The 27439-nt window shown below is 43.3% G+C and overlaps 1 protein-coding gene across 1 annotated transcript in view; it reads right to left on the bottom strand.

Moving 5' to 3' along the window:
- Nucleotides 1-27439, bottom strand: part of UBR3 (ubiquitin protein ligase E3 component n-recognin 3) — a 147540-nt gene that overhangs the window by 39524 nt on the left and 80577 nt on the right. The window contains exons 17-19 of the mRNA XM_044304442.1: nucleotides 21774-21884; nucleotides 20743-20949; nucleotides 15660-15796 (exon numbers count right to left, since the gene is read on the bottom strand). Of these exons, the coding sequence (XP_044160377.1) occupies nucleotides 15660-15796; nucleotides 20743-20949; nucleotides 21774-21884 (455 nt within the window). The remainder of the gene's footprint in view (nucleotides 1-15659; nucleotides 15797-20742; nucleotides 20950-21773; nucleotides 21885-27439) is intronic.

Consider the following 27439-nt stretch of genomic DNA (forward strand, 5'->3'; position numbering starts at 1 on the left):
ACTCTACTTCGTTATTTTATAATTTTATTTTGTACTTATTGTTTCAATGTAATGTATTAATCCAAATTTTCCCACTATAATTATAATAATTATTCTTCATCTTTCACCATTTAGTATCACAGATATTCTACTATTTTAATCTATAGTTCATGATTTACCCTTTGTAATTTTTATATTTATATTGCTTTTACTCTTATCAATTTTTAATACTCGTTATTTATTTTTAATCATGATTGATTGATTTTCAATTCATCACCGATTTATATTTTATCAATAGTTTTATTTTAAAATCGATTGATCATGATTATTTTAATCTATAAACCTATTTTTATTTTTTATTTTAATCTATTAATCATGATTATTTTAATCTGTAACCTTTAATTATTACTTATTGTTATTATATTTTTGTACCACTTTTACACTATATTCACTCTTGACTAAGTATATTTTTAATGATGTCATCTACTTTTACAGCAATTCCCTGCTTATTATTTAAAAAAAATGTTATTTTTGCACTAATGTCTAAAGATCTTGCATAATAGCCAAGGTGATTACTATCCTGTCAACGGCTTTTCATGTAATCTTCACTATCCATTTTACCTTTTCTATTGTTTATCAATTTAGATATTTTCTCCCTTGCTCTATGGCCTATGGGGCTCATTGTATTGAGCTTATAGATCCAGAGGGCCTAAATTTGCAATAGCTTTTTATCCACATTTTCTCCCCTTGGGCCTAAAAACCCTTTTTCTATCCCCCAGAATTTTAGAAGGTTGGGGTTATTATTATGAAAATATCTTATATATGTCTGGCAATTGACGTGTCCTTTTTTTTTCTCAATAGCATTAAGGAGGCCAGATATCCGTCGTCTTAGTTCTTGCGTTGTTTTCCCTACATATAATTTTGGGCAGGTACACTTCACAATATAAATCGCCCCCTGGGTTTTGCAGGTCATCAGTTGTCCAAATTCATACTTCTTTCCATCACTAGGATTTGTGAAAAATTGTGTTTTTAAAATAAATTTACAGAAGGAACAGTCCAAACATGGTGCTGATCCCTTTGGACTATCTCTCCGTCTGGATGAGGCAAGGCTGGTAAGGACTGTGAACCAAATAGTCCTTTTGATTCGGCTCTCTTCGGTAGGTTATACTTGGATGTAAACTGATAACTGTTTAAATCCTTAATCGGACTGTAAGATGTGCCAGTGTCTTCTCAAAATGTTACATATTTCTTTTGTGTAACCATCATATGTTCCAATACATCTAATAATTTTGTCTTAGGTCTTTTAGTTTTTTTTGTTTTTAGTTTTATCGTTGCCCTCTTCAAGGCTTTTTTCAGTGGGCGTGTAGGATAGCCCTGCTCCTGAAATCTGGTCAATAATTCTTCACATACTACAAGAAAAGATTCCTCATTTGAGCAATTATGATGCACCCTAAGATACTGCCCCGTTGGAGGGGCAGGGATGCCAGCTTTTCCAATGTAAGTATCCATTGGGTGACTGTTTCCTATATACAGTCAAGTCCATAAATATTGGGACTTCGACACAATTCTAACATTTTTGGCTCTATACACCATCACAATGGATTTGAAATGAACGAACAAGATGTGCTTTAACTGCAGACTGTGAGCTTTAATTTAAGGGTATTTACATCCAAATCAGGTGAACGGTGTAAGAATTACAACAGTTTGCATATGTGCCTCCCACTTGTTAAGGAACCAAAAGTAATGGGACAGAATAATGATCATAAATCAAACTTTCACTTTTTAAAACTTGCTTGCAAATCCTGCAGTCAATTACAGCCTGAAGTCTGGAACGCATAGACATCAACAGACGCTGGGTTTCATCCCTGGTGATGCTCTGCCAGGCCTCTACTGCAACTGTCTTCAGTTCCTGCTTGTTAAGTCTTCAGCAAGTGAAATGCATGCTCAATCGGATTCAGGTCAGGTGATTGACTTGGCCATTGTATAACATTCCACCTCTTTCCCTTAGAAAACTCTTTGGTTGCTTTTGCAGTATGCTTTGGGTCATTGTACATCTGCACTGTGAAGCGCCGTCCAATGAGTTCTGAAGCATTTGGCTGAATATGAGCAGATAATATTGCTCGAAACACTTAGAATTCATCCTGCTGCTTTTGTCAAAAGTCACATCATCAATAAATACAAGAGAACCAGTTCCATTGGCAGCCATACATGCCCACGCCATGACACTACCACCACCATGTTTTACTGATGAGGTGGTATGCTTAGGATCATGAGCAGTTCCTTTCCTTCGCCATACTCTTCTCTTCCCATCACTCTGGTACAAGTTGATCTTGGTCTCATCTGTCCATAGGATGTTGTTCCAGAACAGTGAAGACTTTTTTAGATGTCGTTTGGCAAACTCTAATCTGGCCTTCCTGTTTTTGAGGCTCACCAATGGTTTACATCTTGTGGTGAACCCTCTGTATTCACTCTGGTGAAGTCTTCTCTTGATTGTTGACTTTGACACACATACACCTACCTCCTGGAGAGTGTTCTTGAGCTGGGCAACTGTTGTGAAGGGTGTTTTCTTCACCAGGAAAATAATTCTTCGGTCATCCACCACAGTTGTTTTCCATGGTCTTCCGGGTCTTTTGGTGTTGCTGAGCTCACCGGTGCGTTCTTCTTTTTAAGAATGTTCCAAACAGTTGTTTTGGCCATGCCTAATGTTTTTGCTATCTATCTGATGGGTTTCTTTTGTTTTTTCAGCCTAATGATGGCTTGCTTCACTAATGGCAACAGATTTGAAATGCAAATAGCACACTTGAAATGAACTCTGGACCTTTTACCTGCTCATTGTAATTGGGATAATGAGGGAATAACACACACACCTGGCCATGGAACAGCTGAGAAGCCAATTGTTCCATTACTTTTGGTCCCTTAACAAGTGGGAGGCACATATGCAAACTGTTGTAATTCCTACACCGTTCACCCGATTTGGATGTAAATACCCTCAAATTAAAGCTGACAGTCTGCAGTTAAAGCACATCTTGTTCATTTCATATCCATTGTGGTGGTGTATAGAGCCAAAAATGTTAGAATTGTGTCCATGTGCCAATATTTATGGACCTGACTGTAGGTATTGGAATCCCTCTTGACTGATCAGATTGTCAATTTTAGTTTTTGTAAGAAGTTGTTTCAATTCTTGTAAATACTTTTCAATAGGATTTGTAGATAATTGGTATGTTTGCCTATCATTCAATAAATTTAGTACCATGTCCACATAGTCATGTTTATCTTGTATAACTAGGTTACGACCCTTATCACTAGGTTTTATTACCAACATATCATTTTTACTCAAGGCATCTAAGGCACAACTTTCTTGGGATGTTAAGTTTGACCTGATTCGGTCTTTCCGTAGTTTTAGCGCTTGTATATCCTGAGTAACTAAATTTACAAAGGTGTCAATTTCTTTGTACTGCGAGAAGGGGGGTGTTAACTTAGACTTACGTTAAAACCTAAGAGGTGGTTCTAGAGTCGTTTCTAGACCTTCATTCTCTCTAACCAGCCTCTCCAAGGTTTCAACACATTTCTTCTCCTTATTATACTTTTTTTACAATCATGTTCAGAATGTAAGTGTGTTTTGTGGAGTGCTAGTTTGCGTACAAACAAATTAATATCTTTATTCCATGTAAATTATCGCATTGCGGAACAGGTGCAAAAGTAGGGCCTTTTTGTAATAATGACCCCTCTATTTCCGTCATTTTATACGAAGAGGGGTTAATGATCTGTCCATTTATTATTGGATTGTGTTTTCTCTAATTGTTGTAACTCAATTTTTCTCAGTCTCGTGACTCTGTCTTGGACCCCTGGATGGCCTAATAAAAAGGGGGGCAATAGGTGCATTTTTCTCCCCAGATGCATTTAATACTTCAGTTGCCTGAATCGATTGAGTATTCATAGTTTGTCGTATGTCAGATACAATTTCTCAGCATCTAATCTCTGACTATGTTGTGCTGTTCCTAACTTATTCCTGCTAGAAGTTATGAATAAAACTAGTATCAGTTTGCAATGAAGGTTGACTGATGGGAGGTGCCACTGGTAATGCCTGCCTGGACCTTAACTGCAAACTGCTGATAATCATTCATAAATTCTAGCAGGAATAATAAAGGAATGGCACATCACAGAATAGAAGCTCCAGAATGATTACATGGGGAATGTAAGTAGTTGCTAAAAATAAATTAAGTTTGACAAAAAGGAGGCCTGTGTCTCCATTAAAAAATATGCTTCTATTTCTGAAGTGGTCATCAGCATGCAGGAGGAACAGGGTGATCTGAGGAGGAATGGGGGGGGGGGGGGGGGGGTCTGATCTGAGGAGGAATGGGGGGGGGGTCTGATCTGAGGAGGAATGGGGGGGGGGGTCTGATCTGAGGAGGAATGGGGGGGGGGGTCTGATCTGAGGAGGAATGGGGGGGGGGTCTGATCTGAGGAGGAATGGGGGGGGGGTCTGATCTGAGGAGGAATGGGGGGGGGGGGTCTGATCTGAGGAGGAATGGGGGGGGGGGTCTGATCTGAGGAGGAATGGGGGGGGGGTCTGATCTGAGGAGGAATGGGGGGGGTCTGATCTGAGGAGGAATGGGGGGGGTCTGATCTGAGGAGGAATGGGGGGGTCTGATCTGAGGAGGAATGGGGGGGTCTGATCTGAGGAGGAATGGGGGGGGTCTGATCTGAGGAGGAAATGGGGGGGGTCTGATCCAAGGAGGAATGGGGGGGGGTCTGATCCTAAGGAGGAATGGGGGGGGGTCTGATCTAAGGAGGAATGGGGGGGGTCTGATCTGAGGAGGAATGGGGGGGGTCTGATCTGAGGAGGAATGGGGGGGGTCTGATCTGAGGAGGAATGGGGGGGGTCTGATCTGAGGAGGAATGGGGGGGGTCTGATCTGAGGAGGAATGGGGGGGGTCTGATCTGAAGGAGGAATGGGGGGGGTCTGATCCAAGGAGGAATGGGGGGGGTCTGATCCAAGGAGGAATGGGGGGGGGTCTGATCAAGGAGGAATGGGGGGGGGTCTGATCTAAGGAGGAATGGGGGGGGTCTGATCTAAGGAGGAATGGGGGGGGTCTGATCTGAAGGAGGAATGGGGGGGGTCTGATTGAGCAGGAATGGGGGGGGGGTCGGATCTGAGCAGGAATGGGGGGGGGGTCGGATCTGAGCAGGAATGGGGGGGTCGGATCTGAGCAGGAATGGGGGGGGGGGTCGGATCTGAGCAGGAATGGGGGGGGGTCGGATATGAGCAGGAATGGGGGGGGGTCGGATCTGAGCAGGAATGGGGGGGGGGTCGGATCTGAGCAGGAATGGGGGGGGGTCGGATCTGAGCAGGAATGGGGGGGGGGTCTGATCTGAGCAGGAATGGGGGGGGGTCTGATCTGAGCAGGAATGGGGGGGGTCTGATCTGAGCAGGAATGGGGGGGGTCTGATCTGAGCAGGAATGGGGGGGTCTGATCTGAGCAGGAATGGGGGGGGTCTGATCTATGCAGCAGGAATGGGGGGGTCTGATCTGAGCAGGAATGGGGGGGGGGTCTGATCTGAGCAGGAATGGGGGGGGTCTGATCTGAGCAGGAATGGGGGGGGTCTGATCTGAGCAGGAATGGGGGGGGTCGGATCTGAGCAGGAATGGGGGGGGTCGGATCTGAGCAGGAATGGGGGGGGGGTCGGATCTGAGCAGGAATGGGGGGGGGGGTCGGATCTGAGCAGGAATGGGGGGGGGGTCGGATCTGAGCAAGAATGGGGGGGGGTCGGATCTGAGCAGGAATGGGGGGGGGGGTCGGATCTGAGCAGGAATGGAGGGGGGTCGGATCTGAGCAGGAATGGGGGGGTCATATCTGAGCAGGAATGGGGGGGGTCATATCTGAGCAGGAATGGGGGGGGGTCATATCTGAGCAGGAATGGGGGGGGGGTCGGATCTGAGCAGGAATAGGGGGTCGGAGGGGTCAGATCTGAGGTCTGATGAAAAATAAATTTCCTATATCCTAGGTGCGTCTTATAGTCCATTACGGTAAAAAAATAAAAATCCCTCCAAGTTCATCTTCACCCAAATATTTTTTGGGGAGCAGCCTGTCATCAGGACATTACCAGAATATCAAATCATACCTAAGCATACAAATGTAATGTGACTCATCACGCGACTCCCATGACATCATTTAACTATTTAAGCTTCTTAAAAGAGATCACAGAAATTGAGAATTAACGCAGGCAATGGGTATGAAATCCTATGTCAGCAACAATTTTTCTCAAGCTCTTCGGCATAATTTTTTTTTACGTGTCTTAAATAAGATGGCGTCTGCGTATTAACATCAGTAAGTTTTTGCTGCTAATGCCACCTATTTTCCAAGAAATGTTTTAATCCTCTCTACTCTTCTGAAAAAAAAAAAAAAGCAATTTAAAATTGATAATGCTCTTGCTCGGAGCTGCATCTGGTTTCTGCTGATAAGGGCATCTGTCTGCTAGAAATTTTCCGCTCCTCGGGCGGTTTGTACTGCTCACAAAAAGAAGTCTACTGCTGGAGAAGCGAGGGCTGGGATTTTTCTTTTTTTTTTGCACATGGGCAGAATACCATATCTTCTGCTATTTAGCAACATCCTCAGAAACCAAAAGAACTCGGCAAAATTAAAAATCGGTACACAAATTTACATGTGAAGTCAAAAGAGGTGAAATAAGCTTGTAATGTTAAAATCTATGTCCTAACTACAGTATAACTCAGGCAAGTACCCAGATTACAGAGGAAACGTGTATAGACCACAGGTGTAGGTTTACGCGGTGGAGTAGTTTACATAGGAAATGAAAGTGAAATTTAATTTAAATTTCCTGATATGTCACTCAGACTCCGTACAGACAAGCAGTAGAAAATCTTGTCTGTGGTCTCGCTGGACACACCAATGGGTTTTAAAGTGGATCGCACATTGAGCAGTCATGCTGCAATATTTTCTGCACGGATCAGTGGTCTGGAGGAAAATTGCCTCTGAATTGGCTAGATTCCTGCATAGTCCTCTCACCTGGTCATGTCAATCAAGAAGGAGAGGGAGGACTTGGCAGAGAAAGCAGGAGGAATAAGGGCGGCACAGAGTGACTTTGGCCCACCTTCAGTGCACTTAACTGCTCATTTGCCTATGGAGTTAGTGTTTTTTTCTCCAGAATGAAGCAATGGATCGCTAAGCAAAAGGTAGCATTACATTCTGCTGAGCTAGCCCAACAAGGCAGTGTGTCTGGTTTAAAGGGGTTGCCCCACGAAAAATATTCTACATTTTTCAAACCAGCACCTGGATCCAAACACTTTTGTAATTGCATGTAATAAAAAATGTAGCATAGCTACCGAGTTATTTAACCACTTCAGCCCCGCTAGCTGAAACCCCCTTCATGACCAGAGCACTTTTTACACTTCTGCACTACACTCCTTTCACCGTTTATCGCTCGGTCATGCAACTTACCACCCAAATGAATTTTACCTCCTTTTCTTCTCACTAATAGAGCTTTCATTTGGTGGTATTTTATTGCTGCTGACATTTTTACTTTTTTTGTTATTAATCAAAATGTAACGATTTTTTTGCAAAAAAATGATATTTTTTACTTTCAGCTGTAAAATTTTGCAAAAAAAAACGACATCCATATATAAATTTTTCGCCAAATTTATTGTTCTACATGTCTTTGATAAAAAAAAAATGTTTGGGCAAAGAAAAAAAAATGGTTTGGGTAAAAGTTATAGCGTTTACACACTATGGTACAAAAATGTAAATTTCCGCTTTTTGAAGCAGCTCTGACTTTCTGAGTACCTGTCATGATTCCTGAGGTTCTACAATGCCCAAACAGTAGAAAAACCCCACAAATGACCCCATTTCGGAAAGTAGACACCCTAAGGTATTCGCTGATGGGCATAGTGAGTTCATAGAACTTTTTATTTTTTGTCACAAGTTAGCGGAAAATGATTATGATTTTTTATTTTTATTTTTTTCTTACAAAGTCTCATATTCCACTAACTTGCGACAAAAAAATAAAAAATTCTAGGAACTCGCCATGCCCCTCACGGAATACCTTGGAGTGTCTTCTTTCCAAAATGGGGTCACTTGTGGGGTAGTTATACTGCCCTGGCAATTTAGGGGCCCAAATGTGTGAGAAGAACTTTGCAATCAAAATGTGTAAAAAATGATCGGTGAAATCCGAAAGGTGCACTTTGGAATATGTGCCCCTTTGCCCACCTTGGCAGCAAAAAAGTGTCACACATCTGGTATCGCCGTACTCAGGAGAAGTTGGGGAATGTGTTTTGGGGTGTCATTTTACATATAACCATGCTGGGTGAGAGAAATATCTTGGCAAAAGACAACTTTTCCCATTTTTTTATACAAAGTTGGCATTTGACCAAGATATTTTTTTCACCCAGCATGGGTATATGTAAAATGACACCCCAAAACACATTCCCCAACTTCTCCTGAGTACGGCGATACCAGATGTGTCACACTTTTTTGCTGCCAAGGGGCACATATTCCAAAGTGCACCTTTCGGATTTTGCAGGCCATTTTTTACACATTTTGATTGCAAAGTACTTCTCACACATATGGTCCCCTAAATTGCCAGGGCAGTATAACTACCCCACAAGTGACCCCATTTTGGAAAGAAGACACCCCAAGGTATGTCGTGAGGGGCACAGCGAGTTCCTAGAATTTTTTTTTTCTTGTCACAAGTTAGTGGAAAATGATGATTTATTTTTTTTTTCTCTTTTTTCCTTACAAAGTCTCATATTCCACTAACTTGCGGCAAAAATTTAAAAATTCTAGGAACTCGCCATGCCCCTCACGGAATACCTTGGGGTGTCTTCTTTCCAAAATGGGGTCACTTGTGGCGTAGTTATACTGCCCTGGCAATTTAGGGGCCCAAATGTGTGAGAAGTACTTTGCAATCAAAATGTGTAAAAAATGGCCTGCAAAATCCGAAAGGTGCACTTTTGAATATGTGCCCCTTTGCCCACCTTGGCATCAAAAAAGTGTCACACATCTGGTATCGTCGTACTCAAGAAAAGTTGGGGAATGTGTTTTGGGGTGTCATTTTACATATACCCATGCTGGGTGAGAGAAATATCCTGGCAAAAGACAACTTTTCCATTTTTTTATACAAAGTTGGCATTTGACCAAGATATTTATCTCACCCAGCATGGGTATATGTAAAATGACACCCCAAAACACATTCCCCAGCTTCTCCTGAGTACGGCGATACCAGATGTGTGACACTTTTGCGCATCTAGGCTGCAAAAGTGCCTAAATTCCTTTTAGGAGGGCATTTTTAGACATTTGGATCCCAGACTTCTTCTCACGCTTTAGGGCCCCTAAAAAGCCAGGGCAGTATAAATACCCCACATGTGACCCCACTTTGGAAAGAAGACACCCCAAGGTATCCAATGAGGGGCCTGGCAAGTTCATAGAATTTTTTTTTTTTCGCATAAGTTAGCGGAAATTGATTTTTATTTTATTTTTTCTCACAAAGTCTCACTTTCCGCTAACTTAGGACAAAAATTTTAATCTTTCATGGACTCAATATGCCCCTCAGCAAATACCTTGGGGTGTCTTCTTTCCAAAATGGGGTCAGTTGTGGGGTGTTTGCACTGCCCTGGCATTTGAGGGTCTCCGCAATCATTACATGTATGGCCAGCATTAGGAGTTTCTGCTAATTTCCTTATATTGAGCATACAGGTAATGAGATTATTTTTTCCGTTCAGCCTCTGGGCTGAAAGAAAAAAATGAACGGCACAGATTTCTTCATTCGCATTGATCAATGTGGATGAAAAAATCTCTGCCAAGAAAAAAAAAATGGAGGGGAAAGGCGTCTGCCAGGACATAGGAGCTCCGCCCTACATCCATACCCACTTAGCTCGTATGCCCTGGCAAACCAGATTTCTCCATTCACATCAATCGATGTGGATGAATAAATCATTGCCGGGATTTTTTTTATTTTTTATATATATATACAAAGTGTTTGCCAAAGCATAGGAACGCCGCCTCCTCCTCAGCTCGTATGCCTTGGCAAACGTATCTTTTACTGCAGAGTAGAAATCTCGTCTTGCAGCGCCGCATACACTGACTTGCGTGTAATCTGACAGCAGCCCAATGCTTCTGTCAGAATGCACATCAGTGCTGCAGCTAATCGATCGGTTGGTCCACCTGGAAGGTAAAAAAAAAAAAAAAAAAAAAAAAAAAACAGGCCGCAACGCAATAATTTTATTAACTTTGCAACAGAACATATAAACTTAAACTTTTTTAACTGAACATTAACTTTTTTGCTTACTGTGTTTTTGTTTTTGTTTTTTTACCTTTATAGAACAAACCTCTCCTTCCCCATGGGTTAATGTGCAAAGCGCAAATCGCCCAAAGATGTGGCGAAGTGCGTTATGCACTTTGTCCCAGGTGAAAGGAGACGTTTGCAGCAGCTGTGTGAGTGAATGGGCCCTAATAGCCCTGTGTGCCTATCCTGGTGAGATGATCCCTATGCTAATAGTGTACCTGTGAGTGGTACTTCCGGAAACACTCTCCAAAGCATAGGGCAGGGTGGTCAGGACAGTCAGGACAGAAATAGCGGGTGTCACGCCTTATTCCACTCCTGCTACAGACACGACATCTTTTTCGGGGTGACGGTTGGGTTGAGGTACCAGGAACGACATTGGGGAAATGTCGCTCGTGTAGACGGCTAACTACACTGGTGGATGGGGCCACGGAACCTCCTGGGTACAGGAGGTTCTCGATGATCTCTTCCTGAAATTTGAGGAAGGATCCAGTTCTCCCAGCCTTACTGTAGAGAACAAAACTATTGTACAGAGCCAATTGAATCAAATATACAGACACCTTCTTATACCAGCGTCTGGTTCTGCGGGAAACTAAATACGGAGACAACATCTGGTCATTGAAGTCCACCCCTCCCATGTGGAGGTTATAGTCGTGGACTGAGAGGGGCTTTTCAATGACACGGGTTGCTCGCTCAATTTGTATTGTCGTGTCTGCGTGAATGGAGGAGAGAATGTAAACGTCACGCTTGTCTCCATTTCACCGCGAGCAGTTCTTCGTTACACAGTGCGGCCCTCTGCCCCCTTGCAAGACGGGTGGTAACGAGCCGTTGGGGGAAGCCCGCGCGACTAGTTCGCGCGGTACCACAGGCGCCAATCCGTTCTAGAAACAAATGCCTAAAGAGGGCCACAGTTGTGTAAAAATTGTCCACATAAAGATGGTACCCCTTGCCGAATAAGGGTGACACCAAGTCCCAAACTGTCTTCCCACTGCTCCCCAGGTAGTCAGGGCAACCGACCGGCTCCAGGGTCTGATCTTTTCCCTCATAGACACAAAATTTGTGGGTATAGCCTGTGGCCCTTTCACAGAGCTTATACAATTTGACCCCATACCGGGCGCGCTTGCTTGGGATGTATTGTTTGAAGCCAAGGCGCCCGGTAAAATGTATCAGGGACTCGTCTATGCAGATGTTTTGCTCTGGGGTATAAATATCTGCAAATTTCAGGTTGAAATGGTCTATGAAGGGCCGAATTTTGTGGAGCCGGTCAAAAGCAGGGTGGCCTCTGGGACGGGAGGTGCTGTTATCACTAAAGTGCAGGAAACGCAGGATGACCTCAAATCGTGTCCTGGACATAGCAGCAGAGAACATGGGCATGTGATGAATCGGGTTCGTGGACCAATATGACCGCAATTAATGCTTTTTTGTCAGGCCCATGTCGAGGAGGAGGCCCAGAAAAGTTTTAATTTCGGAAACTTGGACTGGTTTCCACCGGAAAGGCTGGGCATAATAGCTTCCCGGGTTAGCGGTTATAAATTGTGTGGCATACCGATTTGTTTCTGCCACAACTAAGTCTAAGAGCTCCGCAGTCAAGAACAGCTCAAAAAATCCCAGGGCCGAACCGATCTGAGCTGTCTCAACCCGAACTCCAGACTGGGCGGTGAAAGGGAAAACTACAGGTGCGGCGGAAGTTGGGGACTGCCAATCAGGGTTTGCCAGCACCTCTGGGATTCTAGGGGCTCTACGGGCATGTCTTTGCGGTGGCTGCGACGGGGTCACTACTGCACGTGCCACCGTACCAGCTTCAACTGCCCTTCTGGTGCTCGCTACTTCACCAGGTTGTACGGCAGTGCTGGTACTAGGTCCAGGAAGGGCTGGGCTGCTGGTGTATGCCTCACCACGTAATCCGACAGCACCAGCCCCACTCTGCTGCTCTTGAAGCGGATCCTGTGCAACCTGCGGTCTAGCGACACGGGGCCGGGTACGCCTGGTGCTATCAGGGTCCTCGTCCGAACTTTGGGTCAGAGAGCCACTGCTTTCTACAGGTTAGTATTCTGACCCGCTGGATTCATCAGATGAGGGTTCCCACTCCTCATCCGACTGGGTCAGAAGCCTGTAGGCCTCTTCAGAGGAATACCCCCTGTTAGACATGTGGGCAACTAAATTTAGGGGTATTCCCTGAGACTACCCAAGAAAAAAAAGCAAGCCTGTCTTACAAAGGGGAGGCTAGTGAAGTACCGGAGGCCGCTGCGGTTGATAAAAAATATCAAAACTGATTTTTTTTATCCCCGCAGTGCGTGTAAAGTGAATGTGCAGCGATCAAAAAAAAATTATTTTTTTTTGTCACTGCGGTGGGGCGGGTGTGGGCGAACGCACGTGTGGGCGACCGATCAAGGGGCCTAAACTATACTGAAACCTAACGGTCAATACCAGTGAAAAAAAAAAAGTGACAGTTTGCACTGATCACTTTTTTTCTTTTCACTTGTGATTGACAGGGGCGATCAAAGGGGTGATCAAAGGGTTAATTGGGGTTCAGGGGGGCGATCTGGGGCTAAAGTGTAGTGTTTGGTGTACTCACTGTGAAGCCTGCTCCTCTGCTGGATCCAACCGACGAAAAGAACCAGCAGAGGAGCAGGCAGCCATATAACAGATCATATTTACAAATATGATCTGTTATCTGGCTTCTGATTGGATTTTTTAAAAATCAGCAACCTGCCAGCCAATGATCACGGCTGGCAGGTTGCTGACGAAATAGTCCTGAACGAAATGCCGGCGCGAACTGCGCGGGCGCATATTCGCGTCTCGCGAGATGACGCGTATATGCATGACTCTGCGCAGCGCTGCCACCTCCGGACCGCACATCTGCGTTAGGCGGTCCGGAGGTGGTTAATAAAATGTATCTCTATAGCGCCACCTGCTGTTCGCTTTGTTCCTTATTTCTTTGACCTGCTCACTAAGATGGCCGCACATGCTCAGTTTCATCCTTCAACTGCCTCCTGATCTGTGATAGGGAGAGCATGGACACGCCCCCTTAGCTGCAGCAGAAAAGACACTCCCCTTCAGCTGTCAGCTTGATGGAAATCTAGCAGAGTAATAAATGTGGAGATCTCTGGATCCATGCGAGGTACAGGGCTGGTTCTAGCTTTGTTAGAAAGAGACGGTCACATACTATATGATGTCTGATTTTCATTTTTTACAGCAATCTTGGCATAGCCCCTTTAACAGTGAATTTCCTGGTGAGATACTGCTAGGATTGGCTAACAATGTCACCCGCACCTATCTCCACAAAAGGCTATTTTTGGAAGTCCCATAGAAATAAATGGCAAGCTCGGCCACCGCTCCATTCACTTCTATGGGACTGTCTGAGATGGCAGAGACAGAGCTCTGCTATTTTCGGCAGTCCCATAGAAATGAATGGAGGCAGATAGTGCACGCGTTGAGATAAAAATGGGCTGCAGAAACTCTGGGCCCTCTGAGATACTGATTGGGTAGAAGGAGATAGAGCGAGATGGGCCACTGTTCAGTTAGTTGGTTTTATTGGTTGGGACATTAATTTTTTATGCTAAATTGTCTACTGCTAAGCCCTCGCTGTCCTACCCCTAAGGACTATCTACATGCAAAGAAAGATGGGTCCGGTGGTCGGGGTAGTGAGACGGCTCCCAGCATGTGCTCAGGAGAAGCTCTTGGAGATCCGTGATCTATAAATTATCTGCACATGTTTAGCAGATCTCCCGGGACTGACAGGACTCTGTATTTCATACTGTAACACAGGGTTTTATAACCCTTTCATTATAGATCTTATTAAGACATTTCCTGGGTGCATTGATATTTTTCTTTCATGAGTCACTCTTGAAATGTCCTTTAATGCTGCGCCTGATACTGATCACATGTCATGTTACATCAGACTTCTGATTGCCTTTTGCTTATGTTACTGTATTTTGAAAACATTAATAATAATAATAAAAAAACTAAATTAATGGAAGGCAGCTGCGCATGGCCGGCCACTCTCCCCCCACTTTGGGAGTATGTTCTGAAGATAGGTGGGACCCGCATCTAAGTGGCATAGCCTTGCGATATGCCAACAATGTCTCAGATGAGACAACCCCTTTGAAGGACATCTGTCAGCAGATTTGTACCTATGAAACTGACTGATCTGTTCCATGTGCGCTTAGTAGCTGAAGGCATCTGTGTTGATATCATGTTCATATGTGCCCGCCTTCCTGAGAAAAATTGTTTTATTATAGCCAAATGAGCCTCTAGGAGCAATGGGGGCGTTGCCGTTACACCTAGAGGCTCTGCTCTCTCTTCAACTGCTGCGTCCTCTGTACTTTGATTAACAGGAAGGGAGTGAAAGTCATCACACCTGGCCCTGTCAAAGTGCAGAGGGCACAGCAGTTGGAGAGGGAGGGAGAGAGGGAGAGAGAGAGAGACAGAGACAGAGAGACAGAGACAGACAGACAGAGAGACAGACAGACAGACAGAGAGAGACAGACAGACAGACAGAGAGAGACAGAGAGACAGACACAGAGAGAGAGAGAGAGAGAGAGAGAGAGAGACAGAGAGAGAGAGACAGACACAGAGAGAGAGAGAGAGAGAGAGAGAGAGACACAGAGAGCCAGAGAGAGAGACAGAGAGACAGAGAGAGAGAGAGAGAGAGAGAGACACAGAGAGAGAGAGACAGAGACACAGAGAGAGAGAGAGAGAGAGAGAGAGAGACAGAGAGAGACACAGAGAGAGAGAGAGAGAGAGACAGAGACAGAGACACAGAGAGAGAGAGAGAGAGAGACAGAGAGAGAGAGAGAGAGAGAGAGAGACAGAGAGAGAGAGAGAGACACAGAGAGAGAGAGAGAGAGACAGAGAGAGACAGAGACAGAGACAGAGAGAGAGAGAGACACAGAGACAGAGAGACTGAGCCTCTAGGTGTAATGACAACGCCCCTATTGCTCCTAGAGGCTCATTTACATATATTAAAACATTATTTTCTCAGCAATGCGGGCACATATGAACATGGGACCAATACAGATGTCTTCAGCTGCCAAGTGCACATGTAACAGGTTTCACAGGTACAAATCAGATGACAGATGCCCTTTAAGTACCATGCCGAGAAAACTTTGACACAAGTTATGTTATATGGCTGTCAACCAGACAAAGTAGTCCTTTTAAAGGACTCAACAACAGTTGCAAATTCACTTATTACTCAGGCCCTCATCAGGCTTGATACTAGTATCAAAGTGTTGATCACAGCAATAATTATAGTCTCACTACACACAGAAAATAATAAACTATTTTAAGGTAATTTACATCCTGCATTTAGAAACATTTGATAAGAGTCTACAGCGGAGAGAAGGGCTAAATAATAGTAGTACCAGCAAAGTGAATGGGAGACTCACCGGGCAACAGAGTACATAAAGAGAAAATCATTGTCAGGGGAGCCGAGCGTTTTGCTGTAGTCTGTGTACTTCTTTTGTGTAGTGCTCTTGATGTCTTTCATCACCGCCTCCATTTCTTTGCTTAAATTAGTTTCTGACTAAAAGCAAAAGAACATTGTGTAAGGGTACATGTCATGAAAGTGGCAAACCCTAGATCTGTGGAGAACAATCATTTGTCGCTAGCAGCCCCAATGAATCACCAAAATTAATAATGAAAAAAATAAAAAGCAGACCTGTCATTATGAAGCCACATGTTCTTGTTTAATAGCACCTCATGCTATCCAAGTCATTCCAATAGTGACGCGTGCCCATCAGTGTAATAGACGACTATTGCATTTACGTACCTCTAAAGTGACATCTTGATTTACAAGGGAGTGGCCAGGACAAGTGTGCCAAAAGTACAGACCATGCAGAAGTAATCACACACTCTCAGCTGACCAAAGACTGGGCGTTACGGTTGACCAACCAAACATTTGCCCAATTTAGGGTCAGCTTTAACCCCTTCAGTACACGCCACTTTTCACCTTAAGGTCCAGGCCAATTTTTTAAAATCTGCCGTGTGTCACTTTATGTGGTTATAACTTTGGAAGGCTTTTACTTATCCAAGCCATTCTGAGATTGTTTTCTCGCGACATATTGTACTTCATGCTAGTGGGAAATCTGAGTCGATATGTTTCACCTTTATTTATAAAAATAAATTAAAAATCCTACATTTACAGAAAATTTTGAAAAATTTGCAATTTTCAAAATTAGATTTTCTCATAAAATAGGCATTACTTAACATTCACCACTTGTAAATGTAATTTTATTTTTTTAGGACGTTAGAAGGGTTAGAATTTTAGAAGCAATTTTTAGAGTTTAAGAACATTTCTAAAACCCACTTTTTAAAGGAGCAATTCAGTTATGAAGTGACATTGAGGGGTTACATATTTGAAACCATCCATAAATGACCCCATTTCAGAAAGTACACCACTCAAATTATTCACAACCGATTTTACAAATGTCGTTAACCCTTTAGATGTTCCACAAGAATGAATGTAAATAGAGGTGAAATTTTACCCCTTTTTTTTTTTTTGCTGATTTTCCATTTAAATACATTTTTCCTGTAACAATGCAAGGGTTTCCAGCCAAACAAGCCTCAATATTTATTACCCCGATTCTGAAGTTTATGGAAACACCCTGTATGTGATCTTAAACTGCTGTATGGGCAACTAGCAAAGCTTGGAAGGGAAGGATCGCCATATGGTTTCTGGTGGGCAGATTTTGCTGGAATAGTTTTGGGACACTGTGTCGCATTTGAAGATTGAAGAGACCCTGAGGTACCCTACAGTGGAAGCCCACAAAAAAGTAATCTCATTTTGGAAACTACACCCCTAAAAGGATATTTTTAAAGGGGTGCAAGTGAGCACTTTGGTCCAGCAGGTGTTTCATACAAATTTAGAAACACTTGGTTGTAAAAATATAAACTTACATATTTTACAAGAGGATGTTGCTTTAGGCCCAAATTTTTCATTCTCACAAACCGCAACAGGAAAAAAAATGCACCCCACAATTTGTTACTCATTTTCTCCTGAATACGTCAACACCCCATATGTGGTTATAAACTAATGTATGGGCACATAATAGATCACAAGTGAAGGATCACCCTATGGATTTTAGCCTCGGGTTGGGTCACATAGGCCTCAGTAGCTGGCAGGCCCTGAGGGCTGTGTAAGGCATCGGGCTGCCATAGCAGCTGCAATGACGTGATCCCGATGGGTAGAGACAGGGAGATGGCAAGCTCCACAAACGCCTTAAATGTGCGGTCAGTGTTTACTGCGGCATCTAAGAAGTTAATAAGCAATTTTCAATGATGCCGGTGGAGGCAGCGGACCGTACATGTATGGCGCTGGGACTTAAGTTAACTATACAGGTTAAGCAACAGCCTAGGAAAGTAGTATGATGGATTTGTCTGCCACTGGAAAACCCTGCATTGAGCTCATATCTGGCAAAAAGCTGCAATATAGTGTATACACATGAGAAAAAGCAGGTCAAATACACACAAACCCAATCTCAGAAAAACATTCAAACTATACCGTTCATGTCTGAGTACACTGAACAAACAACCACAGTGAAGGGAGAAAGGCTAGGGCTACACGGCGACATGTGTCGCACAACAAAAAGGGAACTACACTGACGTGTCGCACCAATGTCTTGCCACATTTTTTGTAATGATAGCCAATGGTGTCGCACTGCGACACTCTGTGATGCGACAGTTGCACAAAAATCCTACTTGGACGGATTTTTTGCGACTGTCTTGTTGCAGTCGCAGCATGTTGCAGTGCGACACCATTGACTATCATTATGAAAAATGATGCACGACTTTTCAGCGACAAGTCACCATGTAGCCCTAGCCAAAAAGTGAACATCTGTGTTACTGACTTATCCAAAAGCTAACTAGCAAAGGGTGTTTTCATTAAGGTGATAAGAATGAAACTGTGGACTTCACAGGGGCTTTGCATATTAATTAAAAGGCACACAAAGCCTGGTTACTGACAAATATGTTCTTCTCAAATGGTTAGCATGAAGCAGGGCAACTTTCAGAAAGCCTCAGACATATTATAGAGACACATGAAGCTGGAAAAGGCTACAAAAGCATTGCTAAAGACACATCAATCCATGGTTAGGCAAAATTATCAAGAGAGGAAATTCAGGATTTTCCCAGATAATAGGTGTCCTGTCAAGATCACTCCAAGGGCACAATGGGCAAGCCTGAGGGATATGAGAAAGAACCCAAGCATGGCATGGTGGAGGTAGCATCATGATTTGGGCTTGCTTTGCTGCCTCCGGACCTGAATGCCTTTTGATCATTGAGGGATTCATTCTAAGGCCTCTTTCACACTTGCGTTGTCCGGATCCGGCGTGTACTCCACTTGCCGGAATTACACGCCGGATCCGGAAAAACGCAAAAGAACTGAAAGCATTTGAAGACGGATCCGTCTTCAAAATGCGTTCAGTGTTACTATGGCAGCCAGGACGCTATTAAAGTCCTGGTTTCCATAGTAGTAGTGGGGAGCAGTATACTTACAGTCCGTGCGGCTCCCGGGGCGCTCCAGAATGACGTCAGAGCGCCCCATGCGCATGGATGACGTGCCATGTGATCACGTCATCCATGAGCGTGGGGCGCCCTGACGTCACTCTGGAGCACCCCGGGAGCCGCACGGACGGCAAGTATGCTGCTCCCCGGCTCCCCACTACACTTTACCATGGCTGCCAGGACTTTAGCGTCCTGGCAGTCATGGTAACCATTCAGAAAAAGCTAAACGTCGGATCTGGCAATGCGCCGAAACGACGTTTAGCTTAAGGCCGGATCCGGATTAATGCCTTTCAATGGGCATTAATTCCGGATCCGGCCTTGCGGCAAGTCTTCAGGATTTTTGGCCGGAGCAAAAAGCGCAGCATGCTGCGGTATTTTCTCCGGCCAAAAAACGTTCCGGTCCGGAACTGAAGACATCCTGATGCATCCTGAACGGATTTCTCTCCATTCAGAATGCATTAGGATAAAACTGATCAGGATTCTTCCAGCATAGAGCCCCGACGACGGAACTCTATGCCGGAAGAAAAGAACGCAAGTGTGAAAGAGCCCTAAGGTGTATCAAAACATTTTACAGGGAAATGCAAGGCCAGAGGTCCATGACCTCAAGCTGAGAGAGGTTGGGTGATGCAATAAGAAAATGACCCACAGCACACAAGTAAATCAACTAAAGAGTGGTTGAAAAAGAAGATTTGTGTTTTGGTATGGCCAAGGCAGAGTCCAGAACTTATCCCTATTGAGATGCTGTGGCATGATCTGAATAGGGCTGTGCATGCATCCCAGAAATAGTAATGAACTGAAACACATTTCCAGAGAGAAATGGTCCAAAAATCCTTCTCAATGTTGTGCAAAACTTAATTACAGCTACAGGAAACTTGGTGGAGGTGATTTCTAGGGGGTCTGCAGGGTATTAAGTTAAACAGTTCACTACTGCGCAGTTCACTACTCAATGTTCTCAACAAAAGGCATGAACGTCTTGTGTTGTCTATAATCATGACATGGAGAACAATTAGACCACATTTTATTAGTAAAATAGTCGTTTTTCTTGAAATTGTTTACTTATTTACCCAGAAATGCCACAAAAAAAAAACAGGGTGTTGATTGATATTCCATTGTATAGTTTTTTTCACTGTTATTTTTAAAAGCTTCATCAACACCATCCTTTCCTATAATCCCTTTTTGGTCTAGCAAATAGACCCAAGAGTTAGACACAATTTTGCAAACTTGCTGCTACTGAATATAATAAATGGCATCTAGCTCTTAGTGATCCAATGACCTAGGCAAGCCTAATCAGGACACTCCATGTAAGAAATGATATTCCTGTCGCTTTATGGGCCTATGCACTTGACATCAGCGTGAATGAACAAATAACCTGGCATCGTGCTATATACTGGTTACAAGCATAATATATTAGACTTGTGTTCTGTAATAAAAAGATTTAGGGGATACTATATCTTCTTATGGAGAGCGCCTAAATGGTGTGAGGAGTCTTATAGGTCAGGCAACGCTCCTCTGGAATTCTGGGAAGGAGAGATGCAAAGGAGTTCTTAGCAAGCTCTTCTTCTAATGCCACCAGAGGTAAGGCAGCTATCCTATATAAGTCATTGTTCGACCTTTTAAAAAGGACTTGAGACATGACTTGGATAATTGAGTCAGCATCTTATCTGCAGACAACTATTTCGGGGTGATGACCCCTCATCAGTGCAGAGCAGCGAGTACTGGCTTAACTGGCTGAGAGGCCTAGGTCAGGATTCGGGGAATACTATATCTCCTTATGGAGAGCGCCTAAAGAAGCATGTTGTCTCATAGCCTAGACTGCAAATATTAAATGAAGTCTGTAACTTCGTGGTCATCCCACAAACACATACATTTAAACACTAGACTAATTAAAATGATGGTGAGAGAATGATGGGGTGAAGAGGTGACAGAGTGGAAGTAACAAAGATATTTCGGCCTTACACTGATGCTTACTGGGAAAGTTCCCAGCTGCTCTTGAAGCTCCTCCACCTCTTTGATGAGCTCTCTCATGCTCTTGTTTCCATGAGCGTGACTCTGCCAGAGGCTTCGCTCTATATTGTTTCCAGGAAAGCAAGGAAGGACACTGTTTGCAAACTGCCTGCAGAGAGGACATGTAAATTCTCCTTTGTCAACAGCAAATCCCTGTAGTACCTGGTCATTCTGGGAAAACAAGCACAAAGGACTCTGATTAGCAATAAAGGAAAAAGAACTTCTATAATAATCTCTACACAGAACTCATTTCATGGATATGAAGCTATTCTTATATTCTGTTAATGGAAAAGAGTAAAGGTAATATTGCTAAAAGGTATCTTGAACGTGAACCTACATATTGAACATCATGTTGTGTTTGTCATGATTCTTTTCTTAAATGGACACTAATCTATGTCCAGACACTGCATAAATCAAGTTAAGAAAATTTGTAAGATGTTAGCATATGTTAGAGTAAAATGCCTCCTTCTCCACTTATCAGGCTCATTTTCCTGCCCACTACTTCAACGAATATTCTCCATCCTGAGAGAGTGAGACGAACTGTCAGTCTATTAAATAGTCATATTATATATATACTGCTCATAGAAGCTGACATCTGCCTTGATCTCTCCAGACAGAGAATATCAGTGGGAGGGAGAGGAAGAAAAGAAACTGATAAGTGGAAAAAAAGGCATCCTCTGATTAGATATGTTACAAAGTTTCTTATATTCACAAATGCTACTGATGCATTGTGCATAGTTGTGTAAAAAATGAGTGACCATTCAATTTATAGGGTTCAGTGCACCATTTTTTGATACAGGGCTCAAATCCCATGCATTGGCACGGCCATCTACAGCCATGACTAGAGGGAGCTTAGGTACTTACTGTATACTGTTTTATTAACAGCTCAGTGTATAAACAATATGCAGTAAGCTCCACATAGTGGTGGCTGCAAAAAGCCAAAATTTTGTCATTGGAGAGGAACTAAAAAATATAAGAAAAGGTGCATAGCTTACCCGCAATGACTCCATGTAGGATTTATGGCAGTCTATATGAAGTGTGTGGCCACACGTTTGTACATATACTCCTCCTTCCCAACCTATCGATACAGACTGGAGACAGGAACTCTGGATATAAAAAAAAAAACACAGAAGGGGTTAGAAATTAGGGTGAATTCCACCCCAACTGAATTACTGTAATAATCAAGATTACTTGATTATTAAAAAACACATTCTGAAATACCCTATTAGGTAATTGTGAATTATAAGAAAGTGGCTCCCTATTTAGGAGACCTGATTTATTAGCCAAAATGGAGAGCAGACACAAACGTCTCATCTGGAGGAACGTGCATTTACGAAGACACTTACCAATTTAAAAGGGAACTGTGTAATACATTATTTCCCCTGTAGTGGCACTGCAGGAAAACTAGACATTTGCTGCAGGGTTGCCCCACATATTACAGCTAACAGTTCCAGCAGCGGTCCTGTGATCAGGGAGACCTTTTTAGTGAGAACGGAGTGTCCAAAGCAATCAATATGTAGTATAAGGACACGACTATACAGACTTATTATTTAGTAGCCCTTCCAAGACTACTGGGATCAATTTGTTCAGCCTAGCCTTTGAAGCCAACATGATTACATGTCAAACATCTTAATGTCAAAACAGTCCTTTTTTTGTAAGCTGAGTTTATAGAATTTTACAGAAAATGTAAAAAGAAAAAAAAGATTTATCCAATGGTCCAAAACACAATGCACAGCACCTAATAAAACAAATTAAATACATTTCATGTCAACTTATGGTAAAAGCATCTGTGACCTTTTGATCAGACTGTGGCTATGCTTCAAAATTCGATTTGGGAACGTTTTAGTTAATTCATGGCCCTCTAAATATACAACGGAACATCAGATTGGGATTAATGGAGGCCGAGAGAAGTAAAAATATGGAACAAAAGAAATGACATCACATTTGCATCCCCTTAAAGGGAACCTGTCACCTGGATTTTGTGTATAGAGCTGAGAACATGGGTTGCTAGATGGCCGCTAGCACATCCGCAATACCCAGTCCCCATAGCTCTGTGTGCTTTTATTGTGTAAAAAAAACGATTTGATACATATGCAAATTAACCTGAGATGAGTCCTGTACGTGAGATGAGTCAGGGACAGGACTCATCTCAGGTTAATTTGCATATGTATTAAATCGTTTTTTCACACAATAAAAGCACACAGAGCTATGGGGACTGGGTATTGCGGATGTGCTGGTGGCCATCTAGCAACCCATGTCCTCAGCTCTATACACAAAATTCAGGTGACAGGTTCCCTTTAAGCCTGGAGGAAAGACAGACTGACAGATACACTTTAGAAACGGTAATCGTTCTGAAACGGTAATCGTTCTGACACTCCCATACAATTTAGAAACCAGCAAGAACAAATCAACCAGGAACAGCATGGGAGCAACGTCTGCTGTCTGCAGATCAGCCAAGCTGTAGGAGGTTTGCTCATTTCCGCTTCTATTTCCGAATGAGTCGGTGCTACAGATATTTTTTTATTTTATTTTTGTGATCATTCAATCAGTTTTTCAATATCAAGGCAAATTAACTATTAAGGAGACTCAATCATTAGTTAAAGTGCATGGACTATAACAGGGGTAGGCAACCTCCGACACTCCGGCTGTTGTGAAACTACAACTCCCACCATGCATACTTGCTCTTCTGTTCTCAGAACTCCCATAGAAATGAATGGGGCATGCTGGGAAATGTAGTTTCACAACAGCTAGAGTGCCGAAGGTTGCTGATCCCTGGACTATAACATATATGTGCCTTTCTTCCACAATATTCTGGCAGGTAGAAAACAATAGAGTACAGAAAACTTGCAGATGGTTATTGGAGAGAAGAGGGGAAAAAAAAAAAAAAAAAAAAAAAAAAAAAAAAAAAAAAGGTCACAAGCTGTGGATTGATGATAGGCGTCACTTAAAGAGGACCTTTCACCGATTATAACACTGAACTAAGAATACAGACATGGAGAGCCGCGCCCGGGGATCTCACTGCACTTACTATTATCCCTGGGCGCCGCTCCGTTCTCCCGCTATGCCCTCCAGTCACAAAGTTATAGTAGGCGGAGTCTGCCCTTGCTGGCCAATCGCATTGCAGAGCTCACAGCCTGGGAGAAAATAACCTCCCAGGCTGTGAGCTCTGCGCTGTGATTGGCCAGCGCTAGAGCAGAACAAGGGCAGACTCCGCCTACCATAACTTAGTGACTGAAATCTCTGCCTACTATAACTTAGTGGCCGGAGATACCAGAGGGCATAGCGGGAGAACGGAGCGGCGCCCAGGGATAATAGTAAGTGCAGTGAGATCCCCGGGCGCCACTCTACATGTCTGTAGTCTTAGTTCACAGTGTCATAAATCGGTGAAAGGTCCTCTTTAAAGGCTGGACTACCCCTTTTTTATGCTTACATTGCCAACTTTCCTATACAGTTAAAACACATAAACAGACACACATACAGGCCATTGTATGTCAAAAGGTCGCTGTTAGGTCCATATATATTTGGACAGAGACAACATTTTTAAATTTTTGTTCTGTACATTACCACAATGGATTTTGAATAGAACAATTCAGACGCAGTTGAAGTTCAGACTTTCAGCTTTAATTCAGTCGTTGAACAAAATGATTGCATAAAAATGTGAGGAACTAAAGAATTTTTTAAACCCAATCCCTTCATTTTCAGGGGCTCAAAAGTAATTGGATAAAGTAAATAATTGTAAATAAAATGTTAATTTCTAATACTTGGTTGAAAACCCTTTGTTGGCAATGACTGCCTGAAGTCTTGAGCTCATGGACATCACCAGACGCTCTGTTTACTTCTGTTTAATGCTCGGCCCGGCCTTTACTGCCGCGGTTTTCAGTTGCTGTTTGTTTCTGGGCCTTTCTGTCTGAAGCTTAGTCTTTAACAAGTGAAATGCTCTATTGGGTTCAGATCCACTGACTCGGCCATTCAAGAATATTCCACTTCTTTGCTTTAATAAACTCCTGGGTTGCTTTGGCTTTATGTTTTGGGTCATTGTCCATCTGTATTATGAAACGCCGACCAATCAGTTTTGCTGGATTTGAGCGCACGGTATGTCTCTGAAAACCCCAGAATTCACCCGGCTGCTTCTGTCCTGTGTCACATCATCAATAAACACTAGGGCCCGGGGCCACTGGCAGCCATGCATGCCCAAGCCATCACACTGCCTCCGCCATGTTTTACAGATGACGTGGTATGCTTTGGACCATGAGCTGTACCGTGCCTTCGCCATACTTTTTTCTTTCCATCATTCTGGAAGAGGTTGATCTTGGTTTCATCTGTCCAAAGAATGTTCTTCCAGAACACTTTTTTAAGTTTTTTTTAGCAAAGTCCAATCTAGCCTTCTTATACTTGAGGCTGATGAGTGGCTTGCACCGTGCAGTGAACCCTCTGTAGTTACTTTCATGCAGTCTTCTCTTTATGGTAGATTTGGATATTAATACGCTTATATCCTGGAGAGTGCTGTTCACTTGGTCGGCTGTTGTGAAGGGGTCTTATTCTGCCATCATCCAGCTCTGTTGTCTTCTGTGGGCGTCCAGGTCTTTTTGCATTGTTGAGGTCACCAGTGCTTTCTTTCTCAGGATGTACCAAACTGTAGATTTTCCCACTCCCAATAGTGTAGCAATTCTCGGATGTGTTTTTTCTGTTTTCGCAGATGAAGGATGGCTTGTTTCTTCTGCATGGAGAGCTCCTTTGACCGCATGTCTACTTCTCAGCAAAATCTTCAAAATGCAAGAACCACACCTCAAAATCAGCTCCAGGCCTTTTATGTGCTTAATTGAGAATGAAATAATGAAGAAATCGCCCGCACCTGCCCATGAAACAGCCTTTGAGTCAGCTGTCCAGTTACTTTTGGTCCCTTTAAAAACAGGGTGCCACATGTAAAGGAGCTGAAACTCCTAAACCAGTCATCCAGTTTTAGGCTAGGTCTACACGACGACATTTGTCGTGCGACAAAAAGTCGCGCAACGACATTTTGTTGCACCAATGTCGCGCAACAATTTTTATAATGGCAGTCTATGGTGTCGCACTGCAACATGCGACTGCGACGCGACAGTCGCAGAAAAATCCATCTCGAATGGATTTTCTGCGACTGTCGCGTCGTAGTCGCAGCATGTCGCATGTTGCAGTGCGACACCATAGACTGCCATTATAAAAATTGTCGCGCGACATTGGTGCGACAAATGTCGTCGTGTAGACCTAGCCTTAATGTGGATACTCTCAGATGAAAGCTATAAGTCTGGAATTTATGTGCATTATATAACTATAACATGTTTTAGTAAACAGGTAAAAAATTAAAATTATTTGGTGTCAGTGTCCAAATATATATTTGGACCCAACTATAGGAAGTATAAATTAAGGAATACTCCTCACATATACGTTCAACAAAGTCAAAAGGGAGAAGTAAGCAGAGCCTAACCTTCCCTTCAGATGTTAATAGCAAAACATATTAAAAAGCAGCGTCCGAAGGGCCTCCTTCAACTGTAATGAAACCCGTAGCGGATTACAATTTTCAATACAGCTGTATAAAATGGTAGTCAATGGCAGATAAATGGCTGTATATGTATAGGACGGCTATTCTGCTCCCCGTTTCATAACGTCTACCAATATATAGCTTTAGGGCTCTTGCACATGAACTTTTTTTTTCCCGTTTACGTTCCGTTTTGGCGTTCCATATACGGAACCATTCATTTCAATAGATCCGGAAGAAAAAAAAAAAGGAAGGTACTCTGTATGACTTCCATTTCCGTATTTCTGTTCAAAGATAGAACATGTCCAATATTGTCTGCATAATGGACAAGGATAGTACTGTTCTATCAGGGGTCAGCTGTTCCGTTTTTTGCGGAATGGAATGCACACAGACATCATCTTTTGGCGGACCGCAAAATACTGAAAAAGCCATATGGTCGTGTGCAAGAGGCCTTATACGGAGGTAAGTTCTATAACAGGTCAGTGCTAATATCAGAGAAGGGGCTGTTACAAGCTTGTGCATTATCTGCCTATAGAGAACATGTCCTTTTATACTTGTCTGGTCTAGAGGATGGAACAACACGAACTTAAATCCCCTTAGGCTCCATTCACACATCCGGAAAACCGTTCCGCAAATTGCGGACCCATTTATTTCTATGGGGCCGCACATCAGGAAATGCGGAGCCGCACTTCCGGGTCGGCATTTTCGTTCCCAAAAATAAAATAGAACATGCCCTATTCTTGTTCGCAATTGCGGACAAGAATAGGCATATTCTATTAGTGCCGGCGATGTGCGGTCCGCAAAATGCGGAACGCACATTGCCGGTGTCCGTGTTTTACGGATCCACGGATCTGCAAAACACACACGGATGTGTGAATGGACCCTTTTCCAGCGCCGGTCACTGGAACCGTCCGTTAATTCTGTACAGAAGCCTCACTGCATGTACAGCAAGGTGAAGAACATTGAGAACCCAGATTTCACTAAAAACACAATCAAATATGTTAAGTCCAAAGACAGTGGAGCCCTTCATGAGAAATCCTTAGAGCTTGACCTGTGGCCTGTCATGTTCTTGCGGATTTCAAAGCCCTGAAATTGCGTCCTAGCAATCAATACACAGCCAGACCCGTTCACAGGGAATTTTTGGCAATG

This window comes from Bufo gargarizans, chromosome 8 (assembly GCF_014858855.1).
Source record: "Bufo gargarizans isolate SCDJY-AF-19 chromosome 8, ASM1485885v1, whole genome shotgun sequence".
NCBI lineage: Eukaryota > Metazoa > Chordata > Amphibia > Anura > Bufonidae > Bufo > Bufo gargarizans.